General features: G+C 53.4%; 1 protein-coding gene across 1 annotated transcript; it reads right to left on the minus strand.

The window, feature by feature from the left end:
- Window positions 1-4,159: 4,159 nt before the first annotated feature.
- Window positions 4,160-21,461, minus strand: LOC101087010 (annexin A8). Its single transcript, XM_003994141.6, has 12 exons — window positions 21,303-21,461; window positions 16,439-16,529; window positions 15,336-15,430; window positions 13,836-13,949; window positions 12,988-13,078; window positions 12,154-12,233; window positions 11,591-11,650; window positions 10,971-11,064; window positions 10,621-10,716; window positions 8,876-8,934; window positions 7,617-7,739; window positions 4,160-5,029 (listed from the first exon to the last, which is right to left on the minus strand). Exons 1-12 carry the CDS (start codon window positions 21,321-21,323, stop codon window positions 4,970-4,972), a joined length of 984 nt encoding a protein of 327 aa, XP_003994190.3. The 5' UTR covers window positions 21,324-21,461; the 3' UTR covers window positions 4,160-4,969.
- Between the last annotated feature and the right edge of the window lie 1,631 nt (window positions 21,462-23,092).

Consider the following 23,092-nt stretch of genomic DNA (forward strand, 5'->3'; position numbering starts at 1 on the left):
TTGCAAAATGATTGCCACCATAGGACTAGCTAACACCTGCATCTCGCCACGTAGTTACCATTTCTTTCTTGTGGTGAGAACATTTAACATCCACTATCTTAGCAACTTTCAGGTATATAACAAAGTAGGAATTCTTAAACATTCTGGCATGAAGTCCCTTAGTTGGTATGTTTTGTGAATACTTCCTCCAGCCTTTGACTTGTCTATTTATTTTCTTATCGGCAAAGTTTAAAATTTTTGATAAGGTCTGATTTATCAGTGTTTTTGCATTGTAGTTTCTGCTTTCTGTGTCTTGTCTAAGAAACATTTTCTTTCCCTAAGGTGGTTAAGATATTCTGTTTTATCCTTTAAACTTTTAAGTTTATGTCTTTGCTTTATTTCCGATGTTTGAAAAACCAGATGTGTACGTTACATTTAATATTTAAAAAATAACTAATTAAAGGGAAACATGTAAGAGAGTCAGTGGGAGCTGCACTTGGGTTTTGAAGCCCAAGATGTAACTTGGTTGTGTCCAGCCAGGTGGCCTTGGGCAGATCACTCCCCAGGGAACAAAATGGGCCAAAGAGTATAGCAATGGCCCACTGAGGGTCCGTATAGGTAAGTGGTTTTGAAACCTAATTGGAGAAGGGTGCGGCTCAGCGGTGAGGACACACAGCCCACTAGAGCTGGCGTCCAAGAAAACACAGAACGTCCCCCACATAGTGATGAAGAAGAGGGCCAGGGCTTCCCCTCCACAGTCCCTCAGCCTTCTCTGCTGGGCAGTGGGGGTCAGCTCCTGGCTGACAGTTAGCCTTTCAGCCACAAGAGGGCACTGTGCGAGCAGGTTTCTAGGCCAGCTGGGCGCTGTCTTGCAGCACGGATTCGGTGCTGGGTCCAGATAGCAAAGGTGGTGGTGTATTGGCTTTCCAGCGGCAGCGGGAGGCTTTATAAGTCATGTGTGGTCACACGGAGAGGTGGAGAGGAGGGCAGAGCAGTGCCTTCACCGGTGATGTAGAAGGCCCAGCCAGTGTGACCCCTCCAAGCTGGAGGCCTCAAGATGGTGCCATATCACAGCCCAAGGGCCAGGAAGGGGCTGGTGGAGGAACGAAGGTAGAGGCCACTGGGCCATCAACAGACAGGGCCCACTTTGGCCCAATACCATGAGGAAACTTGGACACCAACATGGGGCCATGAAAGTCCCTGGACCCTCACTCTCATGCCCAGAGCCACCAAGCTATTTCAGCTGTTAATGTGCTGAAAGGGGAGCTATGGAAGGTCAGCGCTGCCCCTCACCACAGGGTCAAAGATGCAGTGGCCTGGGGCTATATCAACACCATGTAAAAGATTTTCCCACACCGGGACAGAAGGTGGCCAAGGCCAGTCTCCTCCTAGGGAAGTAGCTTCAGGACCACAGGGTACTAGGCTGGAAGGTTGGAGGGAATCACTGTTTGTAGTTGCAGCGGCCACAGCACTAGGCCCGCTCCAGACTCATGCAGGTGAACTCGTCATCTGTGGGGTTGCCAGAAATTGTACCCAAATCCATCCCAGGTGCTCCCTTTCCCGATCCCTTAAAAGCTCCCATTGTCCTTTGAGCTTCTCAGTCTGATAGCTTGAGTCCTCCCTGACTTGACTCCTAAAAACACCTTTATCTTTTGACTCACCCACCTTGGGAAGCCTGAACACACGGTTCCTGTAGTCTGATGGAGCCCAGATCTGCCCTGCTGTGTTTGCATTCCTCCCTCTGCCTGGAATGTCCTCCTCTATCTTGTCTACCTGATAAGCCTGAGTCATCCTTTAAGACTCTGCTCAAGGGGCGCCTGGGTGTCTCAGTTGAGTGTCCTACTTCAGCCCAGGTCATGATCTCACGGTTCATGAGTTCGAGCCCCACATTGGGCTCTCTGCTGCCAGCACAGAGCCCGCTTCAGATCCTCTGTCCCCCTCTCTCTGCCCTTCCCCTGCATTCACTGTCTCAAAAATAAATACACATTTAAGGGGAAAAAAAAGATTCTTCTCAGGCATCACCTTTCTTACAAAGCCTTACCTGGTCAGCTCCAACCTGGCTGCATGTAGAATGTTTGGCCACGGAACAAAAGTACAGGGTGCTGAGCACAAATCTGTTCCCCCCTCTATTCCCTGCCGAGACAATCCTGATTTTGCCCAAGTATTCAGTCCTCAGCAAGGTGACCCTTCCCCTGGTCAAGGATAAACATGGAAGAGGCCAAGCCCAATATGGTTCTGGCCATGTCTGCATGGCCCACTGGACTGGTGGTTGGTGGGTGGGGAGGGCTGAGCTCTTCCAAAGGGACTCAGACAGGGACAGATCCTGCTGGGCTTGTTCGTCATTGCATGGTCAAAATCTGAAGCAGGGCCTGGTGCTAAGCAGGTGCCACAGGAGTTGAGAGAAGCCGTCTTCTCCATCAGATCTTTTAGGACTATTTTCATTAGGGCTGGTGAGTAGGTTTCCCTCCTCCCAGAGTCTAACAGGCTCAGGGTGTCTTCTTAGACTCAGAGGTGATGAAGGATTAATTCAGGTCCCGTGACTAATTGGGTCTTCTGTCCCCAAAGCCTGTACTCTTGTTTGTTTTTGTTCGTTCAAAAACATTCATCAAATGCCTGCTATATGATAGGCATGGAATATTCAGGAATGGATAAAACCAAGTTCCTGCCCTGCTGGGGCTCCTAGCCTTTTTGAGGGACACACATAAACAGGTAATTATCCTCTGATGCCTTAAGGGCATGGATTCTTCAGAACAGAGAGACTTATTAGTTGCTCACAAGAGCAGCCACTCTGGACAGTTTAAGCAGAAAAGGAATTTATGAAAAGCCACAGGACAGCTCACAGAATCCTGTGCCAAATGAAAATGATGTCTCAAATCATGCCATGAGACAAAGCCAAACTCAGTTTACTAGATCAGGTCCTCCTTCCCTGATTACAGAGGAAGAGACCAGGTCCAGCTTCTGAGGATAAGGAAGCTTGGATCTGAGGGTTGAGAGGGAGTTTATTAACATATGATTTCCTGTAGAGAGGTACAGATAACAGTTTTCATTATAGAGTTATGGCAAGGCTACAATCAGGGAGCACCTAGCTTCTCCTTTTCCTCCTTTGCTGAACTCAAACCGATCAGACCCCAAAATATTATTTTTTAAATTATTTTTTAATTTCAGTTTTTACATTTACATCCAAATTAGTTAGCATATAGTGCAACAATGACTTCAGGAGTATATTCCTTAATGCTTCTTGCCCATTTAGCCCACCCCTCCCCCTCAACCCATCCAGCAACCCTGTGTTTGTTCTCCATATTTGAGTCTCTTATGTTTTGTCCCCCTCCCTGTTTTTATATTACTTTTGCTTCTCTTTCCTTATGTTCATCTGTTCTGTGTCTTAAAGTCCTCGTGTGAGTGAAGTCATATGATATTTGTCTTTCTCTGACTCACAAATTTCTCTTAGCATAATACCCTCTAGTTCCATCCACGTAGTTGCAAATGGCAAGACTTCATTCTTTTTGATTGCCGAGTAATACTCCATTGTAGATATATCCCACATCTTCTTTATCCATTCATCCATCGATGGACATTTGGGCTCTTTCCATACTTTGGCCATTGTTGATAGTGCTGCTATAAACATTGAGGTGCATGTGTCCGTTTGAAACAGCATACCTGTATCCCTTGGATAAATACCTAGTAGTGCAATTGCTGGGTCGTAGGGTGGTTCTCTTTTTAATTTTTTGAGGAACCTTTATACTGTTTTTCCAAAGTGGCTTCGTCAGCTTGCATTCCCACCAGCAATGCAAAGAGATCCTCTTTCTCTGCATCCTCGCCAACATCTGTTGTTGCCTGAGTTGTTAATGTTAGCCATTCTGACACCAAATTATTTTTAAGAATACAGATGCATTAAAAAGAAAAAGGAAAAAAGAAAAAAATCCCAGAGCAACTGTAAAAGTACCTGAGGACTATGTTTTATCAGAAGTGCCCAAATGTTATTCTAGCAAAAATGATTTGGAGGTGCAGAGGACACTTTCAGTGCCCTGGCCATGTCCCCTTTCCCACCTGTGTGCTCAGGTTTGTTTCAGTGCCCCCCCCCCCCACCCCCATGACAAGCTTTTAAAGATCACATTTCTTTTATGAACGCGGACAAATTAAGTTGGGCCTGGTCTGGCCACTGATAAAAATCCAAAGGCACTTAGATTTGAACGTACAAGTCTTTATTATTCTGAAAAGCACAACCCAGACATCTCAGCTTTAGCTGCCATTGCCATTTGGTTGGAATGAGAGATGCTCCCTGCTCATGTCAGGGGAGGAAAGAACAGCTCCTTTGATCAAGGATTGGATAAGCCCGGGCCCTCAGAACACAGCGTCCCTGGGGCGGGACATCGATTTGCAGCTTTCTCTATTAGTTAGACAGCAAGGGAATTTTTATTCTACCTACAGCCTCAAGTTGTGAAGGGTTTTTAGAGGAGGCTCGTGAATGAATGTGAGGGACCTCCCAGTGGGCCCGAATGTGTGTGTTTCTCTCTCAGCGGCTCACATGCATGGGCTCTGAAACACATGGGTTCCTCTAGCCTCCCTGGTGGCCTTTCAGAGAGGCGTTTCAGCTGAGACGCTTATGCAAATTCCATATTCTCTGGTCTTCGCAGGTCTTGATTTAGTACACGGCGTGTACCTGCGCGACCTGGGCACAGGTGACTCTGGCACAGCTTGGGAAGCTCCTTGTGTGGAGGAAGAAACAACCCCTTCACACCAAGGTGTCTGTCAGGCCAGATTATACTCAGGTTGGCAATGTGCTCACACCCGCAACTGACTGGGGGAGGGGGCAGTGGAGGGAGGAGCCCCAGGCAGAGAAGCTGGCTGGAAAGCACTAGAAGCTGGGAGACAGAAGACTGAAAGGCAAGTTGGGCCCCCCCCCCCCACCCCCCCAATCCATGGCCAAGGTTGAGCAAGCAGGCAAGGCCCTGTGGCTCCGGCTTCTTGGGCTTTGCCCCACTCTGAGCCTTCAGGAATCACTGCCCACCAGGTTCAGCAGGGCGTTCTTGTAGTCGCCACTGGTGTCTCCCTGAGGACAGGAGGGACAAGAGAGTCACAGGGGTATCTGTCAGCTGCGGTTATTACTACAAGTCATGGTCTTCGGGAAGAGACCTGGCACATCCCCTGTGGGTTCCCATGACACAGGCCCACGCTATGTCACCCACCTTTTCTTGTTTTCCATTTCAGGCTATTTCTTTGTATCTCCTTTTGATTCTCTTATGAGTACAGGGGAGCTTAATGTAGAAAATGAATCACAGACACAGTTCTGCTCTGGAGCAAGGAAGGCATTTGGATGGTCCCCTACCCCCGTCAGCTGTCCCAGGACTCTTCCCCATGTCAGGATCTGGGCAGGCCCCACCACTCATTTATTTGACATGACCCATCATTTATTCAACACCTCCTACTGCAGATCAGGGAACCGAGGTTGGAAGTAGGGCCCCCAGGGCCATATACCCATACCCACATACCTAGAGGCACTGGGGGAGGTGGTGAGAGCCCCGGCTTTGGGTCCACACAGAACCCAGACCACAGCTCTGTCACTCACTGACCCTGTGGCTGAGGCAAGTCCTGTCTCCACCCTGAGACTCCTGCTCATCTGTCAGCTGACATTGATGCTGATACGAGCGCTGCTAAGATGTGCTGAGGAGTGACTAGCAGGGGAAATGTGGGCTTGCCTGCATAGCAGGTGGCTCACATAGGGGTGCAGCAGCTGTCTCCCAATAGGATAGACCCCACAAGGCCAATGGCTGAACCCCATATGTGTGGTCTACCAGTCCCCCTTAGCTATGAGGCGGGTCCTGATAGGTCTGGCTGGTCCAGGATCTGCACACAGAGCCAGGGAGAACAGGGGAGGGCATATCACCAACTCCCTTTTTATGCAGTTGAGGAAAAGGGGAGGGTGAGGATATAAGTGATAGGGGTGGGTCAGTTCCCCTTTCCTATGCACTACAGCAGTTTATGCCCCATGGGAATCACCGAGTCCTTATTGGTTTAGTCAGCTTTGCTTGTGCAATCATTTGGGCGTGAAATTTTCTTGTAGATTTTTAACCACATTTAAAATTCCTTCCTTCCTTTCTCCCTCCCTCCCTCCCTTCCTCCCTCCCTCCCTCCCTCCCTCCTTTCCTCCCTTCCTTCCCTCCTTCCTTCCTTCCTTCCTTCCTTCCTTCCTTCCTTCCTCTTTTACTATTCACAAAACAATTTTTGTAATATAGCATTTTTGTTTCTGTGTTATTTTGCTTTTTTTCAGAAAACTATTCATGGTGTCTATCTTTTTAAATGTGTGGGTATAAAGTTATCCATGGTTTTTTTTTTAATTTTTCTATTAATTTCTATACAGAAGTTTTTAATACTGGTATCACCATTTGGGAATCATTTTTGCTTTGATGACAACTACAGAGAGTGGTCTATATTAAAAAGAAAATATTTGGCAATTCCAAGTAAATTTTCGTAAGTGACAACAGTAGGCAAAACCTAACGAGGGCGGGCTTTCTTGTATGTCTAGACGGGGGACTAGATCATCGATGATATTTTTCAGGCACTAATTAGCCTGCTAAGTCTCTATCATGAAGTCTACACACCGGATGCATCAAAGTGATCATTTTCGCTCAGTGTTTTTGTTCCTCTGAAGTCTGCCCGTGGCTCAATCTAACTGTGATGGTGAGAAGGTAGAGACATTTCCCCGATGCCATCGAAACCATGTATGGTTGAAAATTTTCCTAACACTCTCCTGGGACTGGAGGCTGGGAAAGCCATTGCTGCAGGTGACACGTCAGGAGCCAGGGCTGGGTTTTGGGCAGCCCTCCTGTCTTTTGACAACACTGGCTGGAAAGCCAAAAACAAAACAAAGAATAATCCCACGGTCCTTCACCCCCACCTGCCCGCTGGCCCATCCTGAGACATTTTAAAGTAGAAATGTCTTTTTACCATACTGTGAGCTATGTGTTTCTTGGAAAGAGTGGCTGACAACAGATATTTGTAGAATAACTAGAGACTTGACTTGACCCAATGGAGACTTAGGGGTATACTTCTCGAGGTTTGACTTCTGTTCATGAAACTGTCAAGACCTCATTTGCATTAATAACTAGAAGAGCTGTTACAAAATTACAGCGGTGTGATTATCACTGCATTTTCTCGGGCCCAGAAGGTTTACTGACCAGCATCTGGTTTGGTAGTGTGCTGGAGCCCATCTGACTTATCTCCTTAAAATCATGCTGCTAGGACTAGATGTGAAGTCTAGATTTGAAAGCTACTGCCGCAATTCCTACCAAACTATATACTGTCATTGACATTCGGACGTGGCTTCCTCCCTCTGAAAGGATTCAGTGTGTCATTTTCAAAGGGACGACCATAGCTCGAACGCAAAGCCAATTCTGGGTGTGATGTACACGGACCTCCATGATCTGGTCTGTGTGCACCTGCCCAAGTCCCCTCCCAGCCCTAGCCACACTCACCCCCTTGCCAATCCCTGTACACACTGCATGGCAATGAATGCTCGAGTGTGACACCCACTGGGAAGGGATGGACACATGTGACTTAGAACTTTGGTCACAGCATCCAGGCCTCCCAGTAATGCCTCCGTTTCAAACTAGTGGTAGAATCAGGAACTCATGGCTTACCGTGATCATGCTGCTGAGGGTCTTGCCGTACATCTTCGTGAACTGACACTTGATAAGATTTAAGTCAATTTCACTTCTTGAAACGATGTTTCTTATCAGGGTTCCATCACGCGTCCCTGCTCCCTGGACAAGACGCAGCAATCAACAATCACTGCTGGCCCTTCTGGTCCATCTCTGTGATGAGGGACACATCTGTGCTTTGGGTGCAGGGGGCTTTACGGGGGGACGGAGATGCAGGAATGAGCCTCTGCTTCATCGGGTGAAGCACTGAGAGGGGTACTTTCATAGCTCAGGATCTCCATTCCCTCAATCTCTTCTCCCTCACTGGCCCACATATCAACCCCTATTGGGAGCCAAATGTCCCAAAGTGCACTGTGTATTGGCTTTGCCACGTCAGATTCTATGCACAGAATACTCACCACTATAGGAATATGATGTCTTCCTAGGGTAGCGACATCATGAAGCTCAGCTCAACTGGCCAAGTCACAAGCAGGACCTTCCTGCTTACTTTCATCTTTGACTAGTCTCATGTCAGATGGCCAAGGGAACCCCATGCCCTCTCTCACTTCCTGGCCATAGAACTTAGGGCTCTAATTGCAGGTGGTACCAACAAGCACAGATCAGAGAAGGTGGCCACTGACTTCAGTCTCAGGGAATCACTTTGAATGTCTATCTTCCAGTTTGGTTCCAGGTGCCAGAAACTTCACCTGATACAAGTGGCTTGGATGTCTGTTTGAATGGCTAGTGCAGCCTCTTGGACAACAGACAAACCCAGATTGGCATATCTGGGATGCACACGAAAGTTGAATGCTGTGTGTGACAATCTCCCTCTGAACTTTCATTCAAAGGGCGCCTTGACTTCCTGCTCTCTCCAGGAGGTCACATGGTGGGATAAAAAGGACAGGTGGACTGGCTTGGGTTCAAATCAAGGCTCTGCCACTTACCAACTGTGTGACCTTGACCACAAGCCCTACTTTCACCATCTCTAGGATGGCAGCTATGACACAGGTCTCACAAGATTGTGATAGAAGATGAGTGCAATGAACACCTGTGAAAACACCTGCTCAGATTCACCCTCAGGAGGTGTGGATTCCCTTCTCTGGACTCAGTTTGCCCTTTGAGAACTACAGCATTCTGATCACAAGAGGTTGGAATAAGAGAAGACACGGTTGAAGACGGTAGTGGCTCTGAACATCTTGGCTTTGTAGTTGGTGCCGAGTAGGGCTGACAATAAAGGGCACAAAAGGCAGAATAGTTACCTTCAAGGCGTAGTAAAGTCGCTCTGCAAAGTAGCTGTGGAGGTTCCGGGTGCATTTCACTGACAAACAAGAAAGCTCTGTTAACACTAGAGGTTGTAGGTGGCATTGTGTACATGTTTATTTATTTACGTCCTGCCTTGGGTCTTAAGGGCCAGCATTATGCAATTCTTGGCCTATTTATTTATGCTTTGCCTTGTTCAAAAACAAGAGGCTTTGCGTTGGGTGGGGCGGGACAGGGAAGGAAGCCTGGGGCACTGGGCACAGGTCTGAAGGCACAGAGCAAGCAGGCAACGCATGAGGTGTAAATGCACTGGGGTCCACAGGGCTGGCCCGTGGGAGGCTGGTTCTGTCCAGGGCAGTCCCTAGGCTCTTACACTCCAGAGCCAGCTTTGCCAAGAATCCGGCCACTCAGCTCCACAGAAGAGTCATGGTTATAGTGACCACCGGCCTCGGAATGTCCACTTTACCTGTCGCTTATCAGTAAGGTCCCTGCATTTGAATTTCCATGTGACAGATGGGGCCCAGCCCCAGAGCACTAAGGGCATCAGAGAGTGGGCCCCACACTCGCTTTCATAGATGCTGCTGCAGAGACTCAGCATCTGGGTCAGGGAAGTTGGCACTCTAGCCCAGGGCAGCAGAAAGAGTGTGGGCTTTGCTTGAGGTAGGCTGGTGTTCAACAGCCTGCTGATGGCCTGGCATGACTTCATTGTCTGACCTGCCTGCCTTACCCAGTCCTCATCTGCGAGGGGGATGATGGGAGTCTTCAAGGAGAATAGGAAGTGGCCAGCACAAGAGGGAACTGCACACCCTGCTTTTCCCTGTCCGAAGATTTACCAGGAGGTCGTTCAAACTCCATGCAGGTGCTGACTCACTGAGATTGGAGCGGGGGGTATGCTGAGATGCTCCAACATAGACGGGTTTTTATCACAGCAGTAAAAGCCTGCTGGGGAGTGTCAGATGCCCCGGGCCACCCTGCAAGACCCAGGCACACCGTGGAGCTCCCCTGACTGCCCAGCACCGGACGGGGACAGCCTGGTGTGGAGGTGAGTGTCCTAGCCCCGGGGACCTGACGTTGGCTCCATCATGGCAGGGAGGAGAGGAAAAGTCCCTCTGCCCCTGGGCCTCAGCTCTCTGCTGTGCCACGGTTCCCCTCCCTGTGATCTCAGTTCTGGCCCCCAAGATGTGGTCAAGCTTTAGGGAAGGTTCTCAGTGCTCCCCAGCATCAGCCCATCAATCACTCAGTTTGGACTCCAACTATGCATCATCATTTCTTCGATGAGCAACCAAGGAAGAGACCAGGCTGCTGGCTCAGGTCTAGACAGGTGGCTTTCTTCAGGGCTTCACAGCCAGATCCAGAATATTCCCTGTGTGGCTGTTGGAGGGGAGCACAGGCCCTGGGTCTGACATAATCCTGCAAATGCACACACACATTCACATACTTACTTATTCTCACATGCCTCCTGCTCACACTCACACTCACACTCACATAGCACAGGGATTACGTGGGCAGTACCGAGAATAGTCCTTGGTAGGACACGCCACATGGAAGACATGGGGGGGTAGAATAATTCCAGTGTCCTGGGCTGAAGGGTACATGTGTATGGCCTGGAGGTGGCCAGCGGTGGTCCCTTGAAGGTGGACGTAGGGACCCAGTTGCTTGCTATTGCCACCCCGGGCACTGCCCCACTGCCGAGCCCCGTGACTGTGGACACCCGCGTGTCTGAGCACTGAGCCCCATCTCTTACCCACTGTGAGCATGGCCTCCTCCAGGGAGCCGTGGGTCTCACTCTTGATGCTGTCCTCAATGCTCTTGCTGGTGATTTTCTCATATTCCTCAAACACTGTAGAGAGACATCCTCTCTTAAGGGATATGCAGTCTCAGTGCGACACCCCCGGCGTCTCAGATCAGAGACTGCATACCCATGTGCCGTCCCTGACTTCCACCTGTTTACCGGGGAAAGGGTCCCTTTCCCTGGCTCTCACTCCAGCTGCATGACTAGACAAGGATGCACACTGGATAGTCAGCGTGAAGGGAGAGGCTCTGTGGCCAGGACGCCCTGCGCCGCCTTACATTGCCTCCTTCCTTCCCCGGTACCTCTCATCAGGTGCGTGGCACTGCGTGTGCACAGGATGGTGATGAATTTCATCTCGTCAGTCCCGTGAATCTTCTCGCCCGCGGCGTACAGATCCTAGCATTGGGACAGCCGCAACAAGCCAGTGAAGGGGAGCAAGGAGGTGAGGTCCCCCCCGACCCACCCACCAGGTCGGTTAAAATCCCTTCTGGATCCCGAGCCAGAAGCCACTCTGCCAGCTCCCCTGCCTCCCCCTGGGGCTTTGCTCTGCCTCTGGGCATCTCCAAGCACTCTGCCAGCAGGCAGAACTATGGCGATCTGAATGTGCCCAGTGGGTCCTCAGAGGCCTAGAGTCCCCAGGTTGGGCTGTTCCAGGACAGAGCTCCAGTGGACCCCTCCCAAGTCACTCCCCTTCTTGCTTTCTGAGTGTCTCCGACACCCTCACTTTCCTCCTGGGACACCAAGGAGATAAAGGTCTGCAGAGAGCGGGGCTGGGTCCCGGCCTAGCTTAGTGCCAAAGAGAACCCAGATGGGCAGAGGGGCTGAGTGAGGCTTCCAGGCATCAGCCCCAGGAGTCTAGATGGCAGAGGGTGGGGCAGGAGGCCTGCAGGGCAGAAGCAGCTGAGAGTGTATGTAGCCTCACCTGTGCATCTTGGACGGCCAGTCCTGGGTCCACAAAGCCGCTCACGTCATCCCTGCTGCCCTAGGAACAGAAAAGGTGACGATGTAAGGCAGGCTAGCCCAGCAGAGCAGCTGAGGCAGAGGGGAGAGCTGGGCAGGAGGGGAGGCAGGGCTCTACAGCTTTCTGGCCATGGGCACTTCAGCAGGCCAGTTACCCTGTCCGGGGCCAGGTTTTCTCATCTGTAAAGTAAGAGTAGTAAGGGCTGCCTCCGAGGGAGCTGGGGGAATCAGTGAGCTAAGGTAAACAGAGTGCCTGGCAAGGGCTGTGTGTGTGAAGCACCCCCTAGGGGACAGGGCACTTTCCTCCCAGTTCTACGGCGCCCCCATGTGGCTGTCAGGGAGGTGCAGGTGTGAGAATCCTCCAACCGCGCAGGGAGGTAGGTACCCAATGAGCCCAGGCCGCTGGGGCTGTACCTCGGCCCTCGCTCCACCCCACCCCAGCAGCTCTGCCCAAGAACTGCTCCCTGGGGCCCAGCTGATGGGGTCCTCCAGGCAAGGGGCTCCCAGCAGCCTGGGCTGTGATACCTGCAGGAGGCACACCAGGATCCTCTCCAGGTAGCCGCTGGTGTCTGCCTGGATGTCTTCCTCCAGGCTGGCCCCATAGTCTGCAGGGGAGACAGGACCGTGAGGCACAGACCTGCTTTCCTCTTCCCAGCCCCATTCCCCGTGCTTCCCCCAGTTAAAGCCTTCTGGTAAGAACGAGTCACGTGGAGTGGACATACTCCCCAGGTGTCTGAATGGCAGAGGCCCCACCGCCTGGTGGTCACTCAGAATGAGGAAGCAACACAGACTGCCAGCCCAGCTCCGATCGCAAAGGTGGGTCAGGCCAGAGAGCCCCTCCAGGGGCTGCCTCCTGAGCTCTGCTTCATGTGCAGTTTGGCAAAGCCAGAGCTTTCAGGCACATTGCCCACCGGGCAGACCACAGGGAGGACATGCTGGCCTCCTTTTGCCTTGCATCCTGCAGACTCCACGATAGCTGGCCTGTGGTCTACACCCCCCATTGCAATGGGGCCTCCGCACGGTCCCCAGGGTCAGCCTGTGTCCAGCCAGGAAGGAGCCAGCCCCATCCAGCGCGGACACAGCCCGGGGCCCACCGCACTGCCATGCCCTCACGGGGCAGAGAGTTTAGGGTGAGCGCCCCTCTCCCCCAGCAGCCCGTGGGCTTCAGGGGGCTTAGAGACCATCAGGCACAGGACTGGGCATACAGTAGGTGCTTAGCACCCATGTGTGGAAAGGCCCAGAAAGGGTCTCTTCCAGCGTGGTTCAGTGCACCACTTGTCCCTCATCCCCTGCCAGGCTGCCAAAGCCTGTGGCCATTTCCAAGTGAGCCTCGACCTCAGGCCTCGCACCTTCCCTCACCTTCCTCGTAAGCCTTCATTATCTCCTGCAGCTGGTTCTTGGTCCGAGAAGCCAGGATTTCGATGATGACGCCCTCTTTGGTTCCCAAGCCCTGTGGATAAAAACCTCTGGCTGCTGGAGAGCTCTGCCCGTGCCCTCCTGCTCTGTCCACACCCTCTTAACTAGAGGCAGAACCGGTCACTGCTCTGCCCCCTCCGATGGGGGCCTTCACTGGGGGTGGGGGGTGTTTCTGGAGGAAGTCGCACGTGTTTGTCTCCAGTGGTGGATCCTGTGGGCAGGTGAGGCGATGGGAAAGTTCTGTTTTGGCTCCGCCCTCCATGCTGGTTGGTCTCCAGCCAGGTCACTCCACCTCTCTGAGCCTAAGGCTTCTCTCCTCGGGATAAAAAGCTGCCCGCCCCCCCGAAGGAGGATTAGAGATAACAGATGTCAAATGCTGGGGCGGCACACCCAGTGAGTGTCCTTTCTATGGAGATGATTCTTCTAGCCGGACCCTGATTCCCTCCTTGATCATCTGCGAGGGCGGAAGGAGAAGTGGGAAATCCGAGAGACCAGGCAGAGACCGCAGACGTAGCTCTCTATTTCTTGCACACCTGGTCTGGCGCTGTCCTGAGAAGTGCTGAGTTTGGCTTCCTCGTGGCCGGGAGACGGCGGAGGCCAGCCAGTCTGGGTGTGGGGGCAGTCGGGGCAGCAGGCTGCAGGCTCAGCCGGCCCGGTCATTTCAAAAGGTGGCTCAAGGGGAGCTTGGAGCTCCCAGTGCCAGGCTCTCTTGGGAAAGGTGTCCCAGGCAGCGCCCCCACCCAGTCCTCCTAGGTGTTTCTGCCCCTCCCCCACCCCACCTGCTTAGTTACCTTCATGGCATCGTGCAGCTCCTTGGCTTCGTATCTGTATGGTGGGTACATGAGGGCCACGATGAGCCTCTCAAACTTGCCACTCAGCTCCGACTTCAAGGTCTCGGTGAGATCCTAATGCAAGAGGAGGAAGGACAATGTTCTGGGTGTCCTGCCCACCTGAGTGTGGACAGCAGGGTGCCAGCCAGTCCTGGGGGCTCTGGCTGGACTCCCCTGTGGGCTCTGCCACGCGCTGGTGCTGGCTGGGGTTTCTTGGGCCAACCGCTTTGCCTCTCTGAGCATCATCACCCTTACCTGTGAAATGGAGACAGAGATGCTCCTGCTTTATACCATTGCTTAGGGGACTGGCCGAGAGATGTGTGTGGCTCGACTCAGCTCTCAGTGCAGTGCTGGGCCGAAATACACATTTATCATTGCTCATCATCAAATCCCGTCACAGCCCATGGGCACTGAATAGATGCATGATTGAATTAAGGAATCTGTCTCATGTGTGTCTCCTTCTAGGGACACTGGTCTCCAGAAGAAGCCACGAGACCACACCCAGCTGATCTGCACGACACAGCAAAGGACCAAGGACCTTGTCAGACCTGGATTTAAATCCCAACCTTGTTGCCTGTAGGCTCTGGGATCTTGGGTAACTTATTCCACCTCTTAAAACATCAGTTGCCCCTAATGCTGAATGCAGAGAATAATGCCAGTTGTGAAGATTAAGAGAAAGAAATTAAAAAAAAAAGTTAAAAAGGACACTGGTGCCCCCTGGAATATTTCGACTTCATCATTCAGTTTCCTGCGTCAAATCTTCCAACTCATGACATGCGTTGGTGGAGGCTTCCTCCAGCCACGGCTATGTGTGCCTTTGTTCCTGTGTTTGGCCAGTGCCCCAGTGCCTGGCTCTGACCCAGGCTGGTGGAAGGAAAGGGGAGGGAAAAAGGGTCCAGCCTGTGTACTCTCTGGAGCTCCCTCGAGGCAGAGGGAGGAGGCACGAGGCACAAGAAGCTCCAAGATGAAGGGAGAGTCCTGTGCCATAGAACGCAGCGGAGCTTGGCCTGCACCTCTGTGCGTGGGCCAGAGAAGGGCGTTCCAGGCCGTGGGAACAGGGTGAGCAAGGTACAGAGGCCGGGAAATAGCTCAAGGAGGGGGCTGTGGAGCCAATGTCAAGGAGCTCGGTGAGAGAGACGGGGGTGGAGAGGAGGAGGCGGGCAGGCTGGACTGTAGAATGTCTGACACCAAGCCAGGGGTGTGAGGAGCTCTTACAGATAGAGCTTATCTGGGCTTATCCTGCCCAATAAAACGCAGGATGGCTAGTGGAATTCTAACTTCAGATAAGCAATTAATAATATTTTCGGTGTAAGCGTGCCCTATCCGCCCCATGGTTCTAGAAGCTGGCCTCGAGACAAGGGCCTCACCCAGAACAGAGCTGCCCCCCCCAGGCTGTCTCCGGCCACAGCAGTGCCCGCCCACCCCCACCCCGAGGAAACTGGACTCCTGTCCCACCCTTACCTTGCCAAACTGCGCCTTGAAGGACTTGGCGATCTGTTGCCGCTGTGCGTTGCTTCTCTTTGTGAGCACATCGATGATGGCCTGCTCGTTGGTCCCTGCAGGGGGGGCACAGTGTGAGCACCCCCACTGCTCCCAGGGAGGCTGGGGGCTGAGCAGGAAGGAGGGAAGCTGCCTGGTGGCCAAGAAGTGGGCACACACCTCCTAGATAGCTCCAAAACCTGACAATTTCATGGTGTCGATAAGACACGTAGGCCAGAAATCCTTCTGTCCTTTCCCCACCTCCTACCCACACAGTGTTGGGGTGCTGCCTGGGGCCAGTCTCAGGGTGATAGAATCTGAGGACCCTCTGGTCATCTGGTCTGCTCTGGACGTCGCCTGGGGCCTTTGGAGCTTGGACAGTGAGACCTCCCATCCTGTCTTCTCTTGTGCTAATGGCAGTGGGGGGAAATAGGACCGAGGGCCTGGCAAACTGGATCTTAGTCCCATCCCAGCAGCCCGTGGGCAAGCAGCCTCATCTCCCCGAGCATCCCTTTCCTCCTTTGGGAAGTGGAGATGACAGCAGAGATCTCACAGGAAGTAGAGGTCATGAGCATGCTGTCAAGGTTCAACTAGAAACGGCGCTTCCAGGCCCTGGCTGGATTCAGGAATGCGCACACTGGAGACAAGGAAGGAGGCCCCCTGTGCCCAGCCCAAGCAGAGGGGGGAAGCTGAGTGTCCCAGTTCAGCCCTACAGAACCTTCAGCTTCATCCCTTCCAAAACTTATAGTGACAGGCGGGCCCAGAGTTCCTGAGGCCATTCTGTGAGAAGCCTCAGACCGAGCTGGGTAAAGTTGCCCACCCAGGGATGCGTAGGCACGCACAGCAGATGGCCTCCTCTTCCCGCCCAGGGAGGCGCAACCACCCTTCCCCTTCTCCTGCCTTGGGGGGTGGGGGTGCACGTAGACCAGGGCTGGGGGAGGGGGCCTGTGTGCTTCTCTGGGTGCTGGGAGTCAGTCCCAGACTCCCAGGCTGTCCCCTGACATCCCTTTGCAGAGCCGTGAGTGCAGCGGTCTTGAGCAGAGCGGGCAGGCGCTCCCAAGGGAAGGCGGAGGACGTCCACTCACCAATCCCCTTCATGGCTTTGTAGAGGGTCTCCGCGTCGGGGTCTGGATTAAAGTGGGGACTGCCCTTGACAGTAACACCCTCCTGTTCAATCTGTAAAAGAACCCAGGCCTGTTCAAAGTGGGAAGGCAGGGAAGGCAGAGCAGACTGCCAGCCCACCTCGCAGGCTGCCCCTGCAGGGCGAGCACACAGTTCAGCCTCTGCGGGCCACTGGTGGAGGATCTCAGCTTTCGGTGCAAGCGCCAGCCCTGGGGAGTTGGGGGACACAGACTCGTGAAGGTGGCTGGCACTGTGGCCACTTTCAGAGCCGCGGCCCAGCCTCTGGTGTCGGGAGGAGGGGAGAACCAGAAGGAGGTCCTAGGATGGGGGGCTGGCCTGAGAAAGGAGCAGCAGGGGCTTGGGGGGACCTCCTTCAGAGTCCAGCAATGGTTCTATCGGGATGACAAGGCAATTAACCACGACGTGCTCCTGCCCACCTGGCTGCCTTCGGAAGAGGCTTACAGTTTCCCTGCCTCAACGTTCTCACCAGACCTGTTCTTGGATCTTTTGTGAGAAGAATCCTGAGGCTGGGGAGGAGGTTTACCTGAGGTGATGGGAGCTTGGGAGGAGAAGGGGGGGGGGGGCCTGCAGGGTGTGTGTACAAAGGAACACGAATGGCAGTATATTCTATGACGTGTAGCTTGGGGTTAGACCTCCTGGGGGGGTCTCTGACTCAGGCCAGCCGCCCAAGAGTCAGCTGTGTGGGGAAGCTACTATTAAGTGAGGGTTCCCTGAGAGACCACAGCCTGCCTGGCCTGGTTGTGAGGAGTCAGTGGTTCTCCTCTGGGCTCTGTGGGACTGCCAGATCACCTCCACAGAACCGCTCTTTGGTTAATAGGCTGGCACCACCCAGAACCACAGCTTGTGGGAGGGAGCCACATAACCTCTCCTGCCCCTGCCCCTGCCCTGGGGTGTGGGCTCCAATCAGGCCAGGCCTCTCCCAGCTAGTGCCATATGAGGGCAGGGAGGAGGTCCCACCCACCACACCCCCCAGCTCCCTCCAGCATGGTTGACAGGCAGTGGGAAAGGACAACACACCCCAAACCACAAGGACAATGAGCAAGCAAGGACAGGCTTCATGGAGTTGAACACGCTACCTGGAGAGTGGGCAGACAAGGCTGGGAAGAGAGGCATGGTCTGAGCTCAAGCTGCCTCCTTTCTGAGAAGCGGGTACTTAGAAGAAGGTAGAGAGTCAGGGCACCCAGCTGAGCATCCTGACAGCTTAGGGCCTTTGCAAGTCCCCAGGCTCATGGAGGACAGAAGGTTAGGTTTAGAAAGAGCTGCATGGTGCTCTGAAAATTGTGATATAAACAAGATAACCAAAGTACTTGGGCCCTTGACCTGGGCCAAATCTTTAATTCAGGGCTTGCCCGAAGGCTCTTTAGATTTGTGCCCTGTAGAATTTCACAGATGCAAATGAATGATCTTTTTTAAGTATGTGTTTGCGGGAAAGGGATAGTAGAGGAGTGAAGGGAGATTGGACATTGGAATCTGAAGAAGACTCAAGAGATCCTTCAAAGGAAAGGAGTTTAGTCCCATTGTGTTTGGTCTCTCGTGCACTAATACACCTACTTCTTCTATCTGCCCCTCATCCACTCATCTACTTTCCCACCTACCCACCCACCAGCCCACTCATTCATTCATCTATTCATCCATTCTCCACCCATTCAACAGCCACATCCACTCATCCATCCACCCATCCATCCACCCATTTAATCACCACATCCATCCTTCCTTCCTCCCTCCCTCCCTCCTTTCCCTTCCTTCCTTCCTTCCTTCCTTCCTTCCTTCTCCTGATTAGATACAGGGCAGATTGCCATCTGTAGGGTATATATGAGGATATTCCTTTTCAGTAAGAGGTAAAAAGGCTTTCTATACCCTTTGGTTGAATTTCCAATGTCTGGTAACAAATTTTCCTATCTCATTTCTTATCACCATGCACAAGAAACATTTCCTTGCTCAAAGTCCATCCAGAAGAGCCTGTGTGGTCCCAGAGGTTGCCCAATTGTGTGCATGAATACATTGTATCCCTTGTTTATGGAGTCTGAGCTGCTGTTACTACCCGTAGCCATTTGATCATCTCCTTTGGGCCAGGCCCTCTGTGCAAGATGCTGTAGGTGTTGTAAGTGCAATGCTGCACAACTCCTTGACTTCTCCAATAGTTGCACTAGGTAGGTATGAATGCCCCATTTTACAGGACAGGGAGTTGGGCTCAGAGCACTTGGCAAGGTGACACAGCTAGTAAGTGGTGGTGTCGGCACTGGTCCCAGAATCTGACTCAGAAGTTGAGCTCTGTGTACTTCCCTCTTTCGATGATGACTATTGATGACTCCACCTTTTCGAGACAGTGAACTTCCCTAGAACCCTTCACTGAAGGAAGCCTTGCCCACAGGGTGTCTGGGGGCTCGAGCTCTGGGTGCCACCCATGAGGGGCTTTCTCCCTGCCCCCAAACTGGCAGTAAATGTGCAGTGACCGAGTCACTGGGGAGCAGCCCATTCAGCAGGTCTGAGGTCAGCTCGGGCGGGGGTGTTAGTTAGCTGCTCCCGGGGGGGGGGGGGTGGTGTTTTGCTGCATTAAGAAGCCTCAGCCTCTCTGCCCACTCCGAGGTTTTAGGGGATAAAAAGTACAATTATCTGGAATCAGACCCCCGGATATAAGCAGGGAGGGATAGAACTCCAGATCTTCCTATCTGAAACACCGCGCTGTTGGAGGAAAAGCCTGTCTGGGCCCCCTGCCTGGAGTGAGCTTGTCCAGACAGGGACATTTTCACCGAAAGGATGACCGCCCTGCCTGAGACTCTATCTGTAAGAGCTCTGTTCAGGGAAGCCGCCACACCTTTACCCTCCCTCGTCATGAGGCGGCCCTGGGAGACAGGACTTCATCTCAGTGAGACAGGCACAGACAGGCGCCCTGTAGCTGATCTTTCACAAGCCACCCCCCACCCCCACCCCCACCCCAGTCCTGGGCCTGGTCCTCGCTGGCAGCTCAAGCTGTCCCAGGTGGGGTCTACCCGCGATCTTGCTGACCCAAACCAGTTCCCCCCACTGGTTTTGGGGCAGCCAAGGTCCACCGTTTGGGCTCTGGAAATGGGTTTCTCAGAGTCTAACCCAGACTCTAGCACTTACTAGCATGGCCACCTTGGGTACCCGCTGAGCCTCCCGTGCCTCAGTTTCTTCATCTGTGGATAAGGACACTGGCATCTACATTGTAGAGGTGGGACGAGGCTCAAGGGAGATATTGAATGTGAGATGCTTAGAGGGATGTCTGGCACACGATAGGTGCTCAGCGAAGGTCATCACTATCCTGCCAGGTTGGCAGGTCCCCGCAAGGAGGCTTCGCCCGCCTGGGGTTCCTGCCACACTGAGAGCAAGGCCCAGAGCCAGGCCGGCTAGGCCAGCAGCTGACAGTGGAAAAGTGCCCAACACCGGGCTCTCCCTGCCACGTCTGCGTCAGGCCAGGCCAGGCCAGGCCCAAACTGGAGGCCACTGTAGCCCCTTGACCTGTCCCAGCTGCTTCGCCGGGGCCCAGACAACTGCCCCACCATTGCCACTAGCTTCCTCTCTGTCCAGGCCTGGTTTGTCTGAACCCAACAACTCCTGGGTTGAGACATTTGTGGCAAAGAGATTTCCTGAAGCGGGATAAGCCTGGGTCACCCACTGCCCCTCACAGACAGCTTGGGGACGGGGGTGGAGAGAGACCTGAATTCTAGCTAGATCCCTGCCTGCTAGCTGTGGGACTGAGCAAGTCACCCAGTGTCTCTGAGACTCGGTTTTCTCATCTGTAAAATGGAAAGAGCAGCCCTGATGTCCTGGGGTGCCTGGGGGTGAAATGCAGGAGTCGTGCCTGGGCACAATGTCACCCGCAGGTGTCATCTGCTTGCCCTCTTTGTCCCCGTCTTGTGTTTTCAACTCCTTTGCATGAGATGGCCTCAGACTCAAAGCCAGGTGAAACACTCCCAAGAATCTGTTAATTCAGCTGGGACGCAGGAGACCTGGGGACAGGCTGTGCTGTCTTCCCCGCCTCAGTCCTCCATGACTCTATAAAGCATGGGTTTTAGCCACTCAAGGCCCCTGTGGGCCAGGTCCTCCTGCCCTCTCTTCTCTTTCTTCACTCTTGACGAATAAACACCACTGATCCCCAGAGGACTGCCTGCCTTCCCATGCCCTAAGGTGTAGGCATTGATGGATCTTCCATCAGCCAATTTGATCATGTTGCTCATCATCTCAAGGGTCTTCAGTGGCTCCCCATTACTCTTAAGGTAAAGCCCAAGCCCCTTGGCCTGCCATGCGAGGCCTTTTAGGACCTGCCCTGCCTGCTTCTTTAGGTCTCTCTGCCCCCATTCCTCTCTCCTCTCACCCAGGACCCTCTCTGGAGCCACTTCTCTCCAAAGCCAAGCTGCCCACCCTTCTGGGCTTTTGCGTGTGTGTTCCCTCTGCAAGGAACCATCTGCTTGATTCTCCTCAAACACACGGATGTACACACATACCACACGCATGCACATATGACTCACACATGATAACCCGTAGCTTCGAGCAGCCTGACCCCTCCCTGCCGGGGCTTGTCTCTGGGCTTCCCCAGCCTCTCAGTTCCCCTCAGTGCATTTCAGGGTTCCTTTATCTGTCTGCCCCCCACCCCCCACTACACACACACAACTTCTCTCCTAACTGTGAGCGCCTCTAGGGCTGGGACAGTCTCTTCTCTCTTGCCTCCTCAGTGCGCAGTCTGGTGCATGGCCGGCAGGCAGCGTGATTGTTGACTGAGCTGACTTCTGTCTACCGACACCCTGCAGGCACCCAACCTTCCACCTCTGCTTGCTCTGCACTTACCCAGGCTTTCCACCAGGCCATCTTGTTTGCCTCTCGATCGTCTTTCCCCAGGGAGACGAAGTAGGACCGGTCCACCTTCCCTCCACTCTGAGAGGCACAGGACTGGCCCTCCAGAGGAGAGGCCGGGTTGCTTGGGGTTGGGTGTGGTGGTGCAAGCAGGCCCCAGGCCCCACCCTGCGCCGCCCCCGCCCCCCTCCCTTTCCCTCTGGGCTCTGCCTGGCTCTGGGTCCCTCCTGTGGCTCCCAGGCCGCACCCAGGCACCGCCCCGGCCTGCCTGTGGAATTCTGCCACTCGCTGCCAGACGTCTGGGCTGTGGCTGTTACGCAGACTGGAAATTCTGAGTCCCGACCTTTGAAGTCCCCACTTAGTAAACATGGCTGTAGTTTCATACTATCTTTACTAGATCCGATCTATATAAAAAAAAGAAGGAAACCACATCTCCCTTTCTTTTATGGCGCAGTTTCTACGCCATTAACAGGGCAGCGGGGAGCCCGGCAAAGGACATGGGCACTGGCGGCCTCCATTTATTGGGGTGTCTCTAAGTCTGGACACCTCTTTAATCACTGCGTGCATTCTGTCCCCCTTATTCTTTGCCTCAACCCCAAAAGCAGGTGTGGGCGCCATGTGCTACAGTGAGAAAGAGGTTCCAGTGTTCAGATCCTTTGCACAAATCCTGCTTCTTGAGCTGTCATCCACCAGGTCTCTCTGACTTGCTCTGCGCCTGCTCTGTGCTGGGCCTCGTAGGACGCCAGCCAAGGGAGGGAGCCAGCTCCCCAGGGAAGAGGTTCATTTTTTCCTCTCTGGAGCTTGACTTCCCTGGGTCCCCTGACTAGAATGTTCCGCAGCACACTCTTTCTACCCAACTCTTAACCCGCCCTTCAGGGTAAACACAGTGGCTCAGGGTTACCGTGAGGCCCCTCCATCCTGGGGAGGCTCTCCCGGGGCTTCCAGAACCCCTGAGCGAAAAATAGCCCCACAGTGGTGTGATTGTTTCATATTTAGTGAAACCTCTCAGGGCAACAGATAAGAGTGATCCCTTGATGCAAAAATCCTCTGGTTTCCTGACCCTGAGTCCAATACTCTTTGCTCCACACGCACGGTGTCCCAGGCTGTTCTTTCTGGAAGTGCGGGCTGGGGTGGGTGGGGACAGAGCTGGATGCATAGGCTGAGGGAGGCAGCCACCACCCAGAGCTGCCTGAAGACTGGGCATCACTATTGCATAGCGCTGTGCGGTGCCATCAGAAAGTCACATGGACTTTGGGGACCCACACTCCCAGGCTCCTTGGGAGCCCTTTGGGTCAGAAGCGAGGTGCCCTCAATGGTGGGGCTTCTCAGGACTTCAGCTGCCCATGCCCATGTGCATGTGGGGGCGTGCCCATGCTGTGGCATGAGTATGAGTGTCTAGTGAGTGGGTCCCCTCCAGGAGGCTGCGGTTGAAGTCTAGTTATGAGGATGACCTTAGACAGGACTAGTGTGATGGGCCCTGGCAGAGCCCAGAGAGAAATGCTGGACCCTGAGACCAGGACAGGCCACAGAGTTTGGTACAGACACGATCTGGCCCTCTGAGGGGCCATCCTTCTTAGTCTCTTTATTACTACCCTAACTGACCCCTGGGTCTCCTTCCTGGGCCCTCTGTTCTTCCCCCTCCTCATCAGAGGTTCTGAACCTTGGCCGTCCTTTGGGATTGCTTGGTCACCTCCTACCCCAGGGACAAAAGCCCTGAGCCTTCCCCGTCCCCCATTCCCCCTCTTGCAGGGTCTCTTGACTCAGTAGCCCCATCCCTGGATCAT

The sequence above is a fragment of the Felis catus genome, chromosome D2, assembly GCF_018350175.1.
Source record: "Felis catus isolate Fca126 chromosome D2, F.catus_Fca126_mat1.0, whole genome shotgun sequence".
Lineage (NCBI taxonomy): Eukaryota > Metazoa > Chordata > Mammalia > Carnivora > Felidae > Felis > Felis catus.

Bases quoted from the DNA above. Each gene is read 5' to 3' on its own strand.
- LOC101087010 (XM_003994141.6), bottom strand. From the start codon at position 21,323: ATGGCCTGGTGGAAAGCCTGG. The intron at 15,431-16,438 runs GTGAGTGGACGT...CCCCCCCTGCAG, and splicing joins CAAAGCCATGAAGGGGATTG to GGACCAACGAGCAGGCCATC. The intron at 10,717-10,970 runs GTACCGGGGAAG...GTCTCTCTACAG, and splicing joins TGCCACGCACCTGATGAGAG to TGTTTGAGGAATATGAGAAA.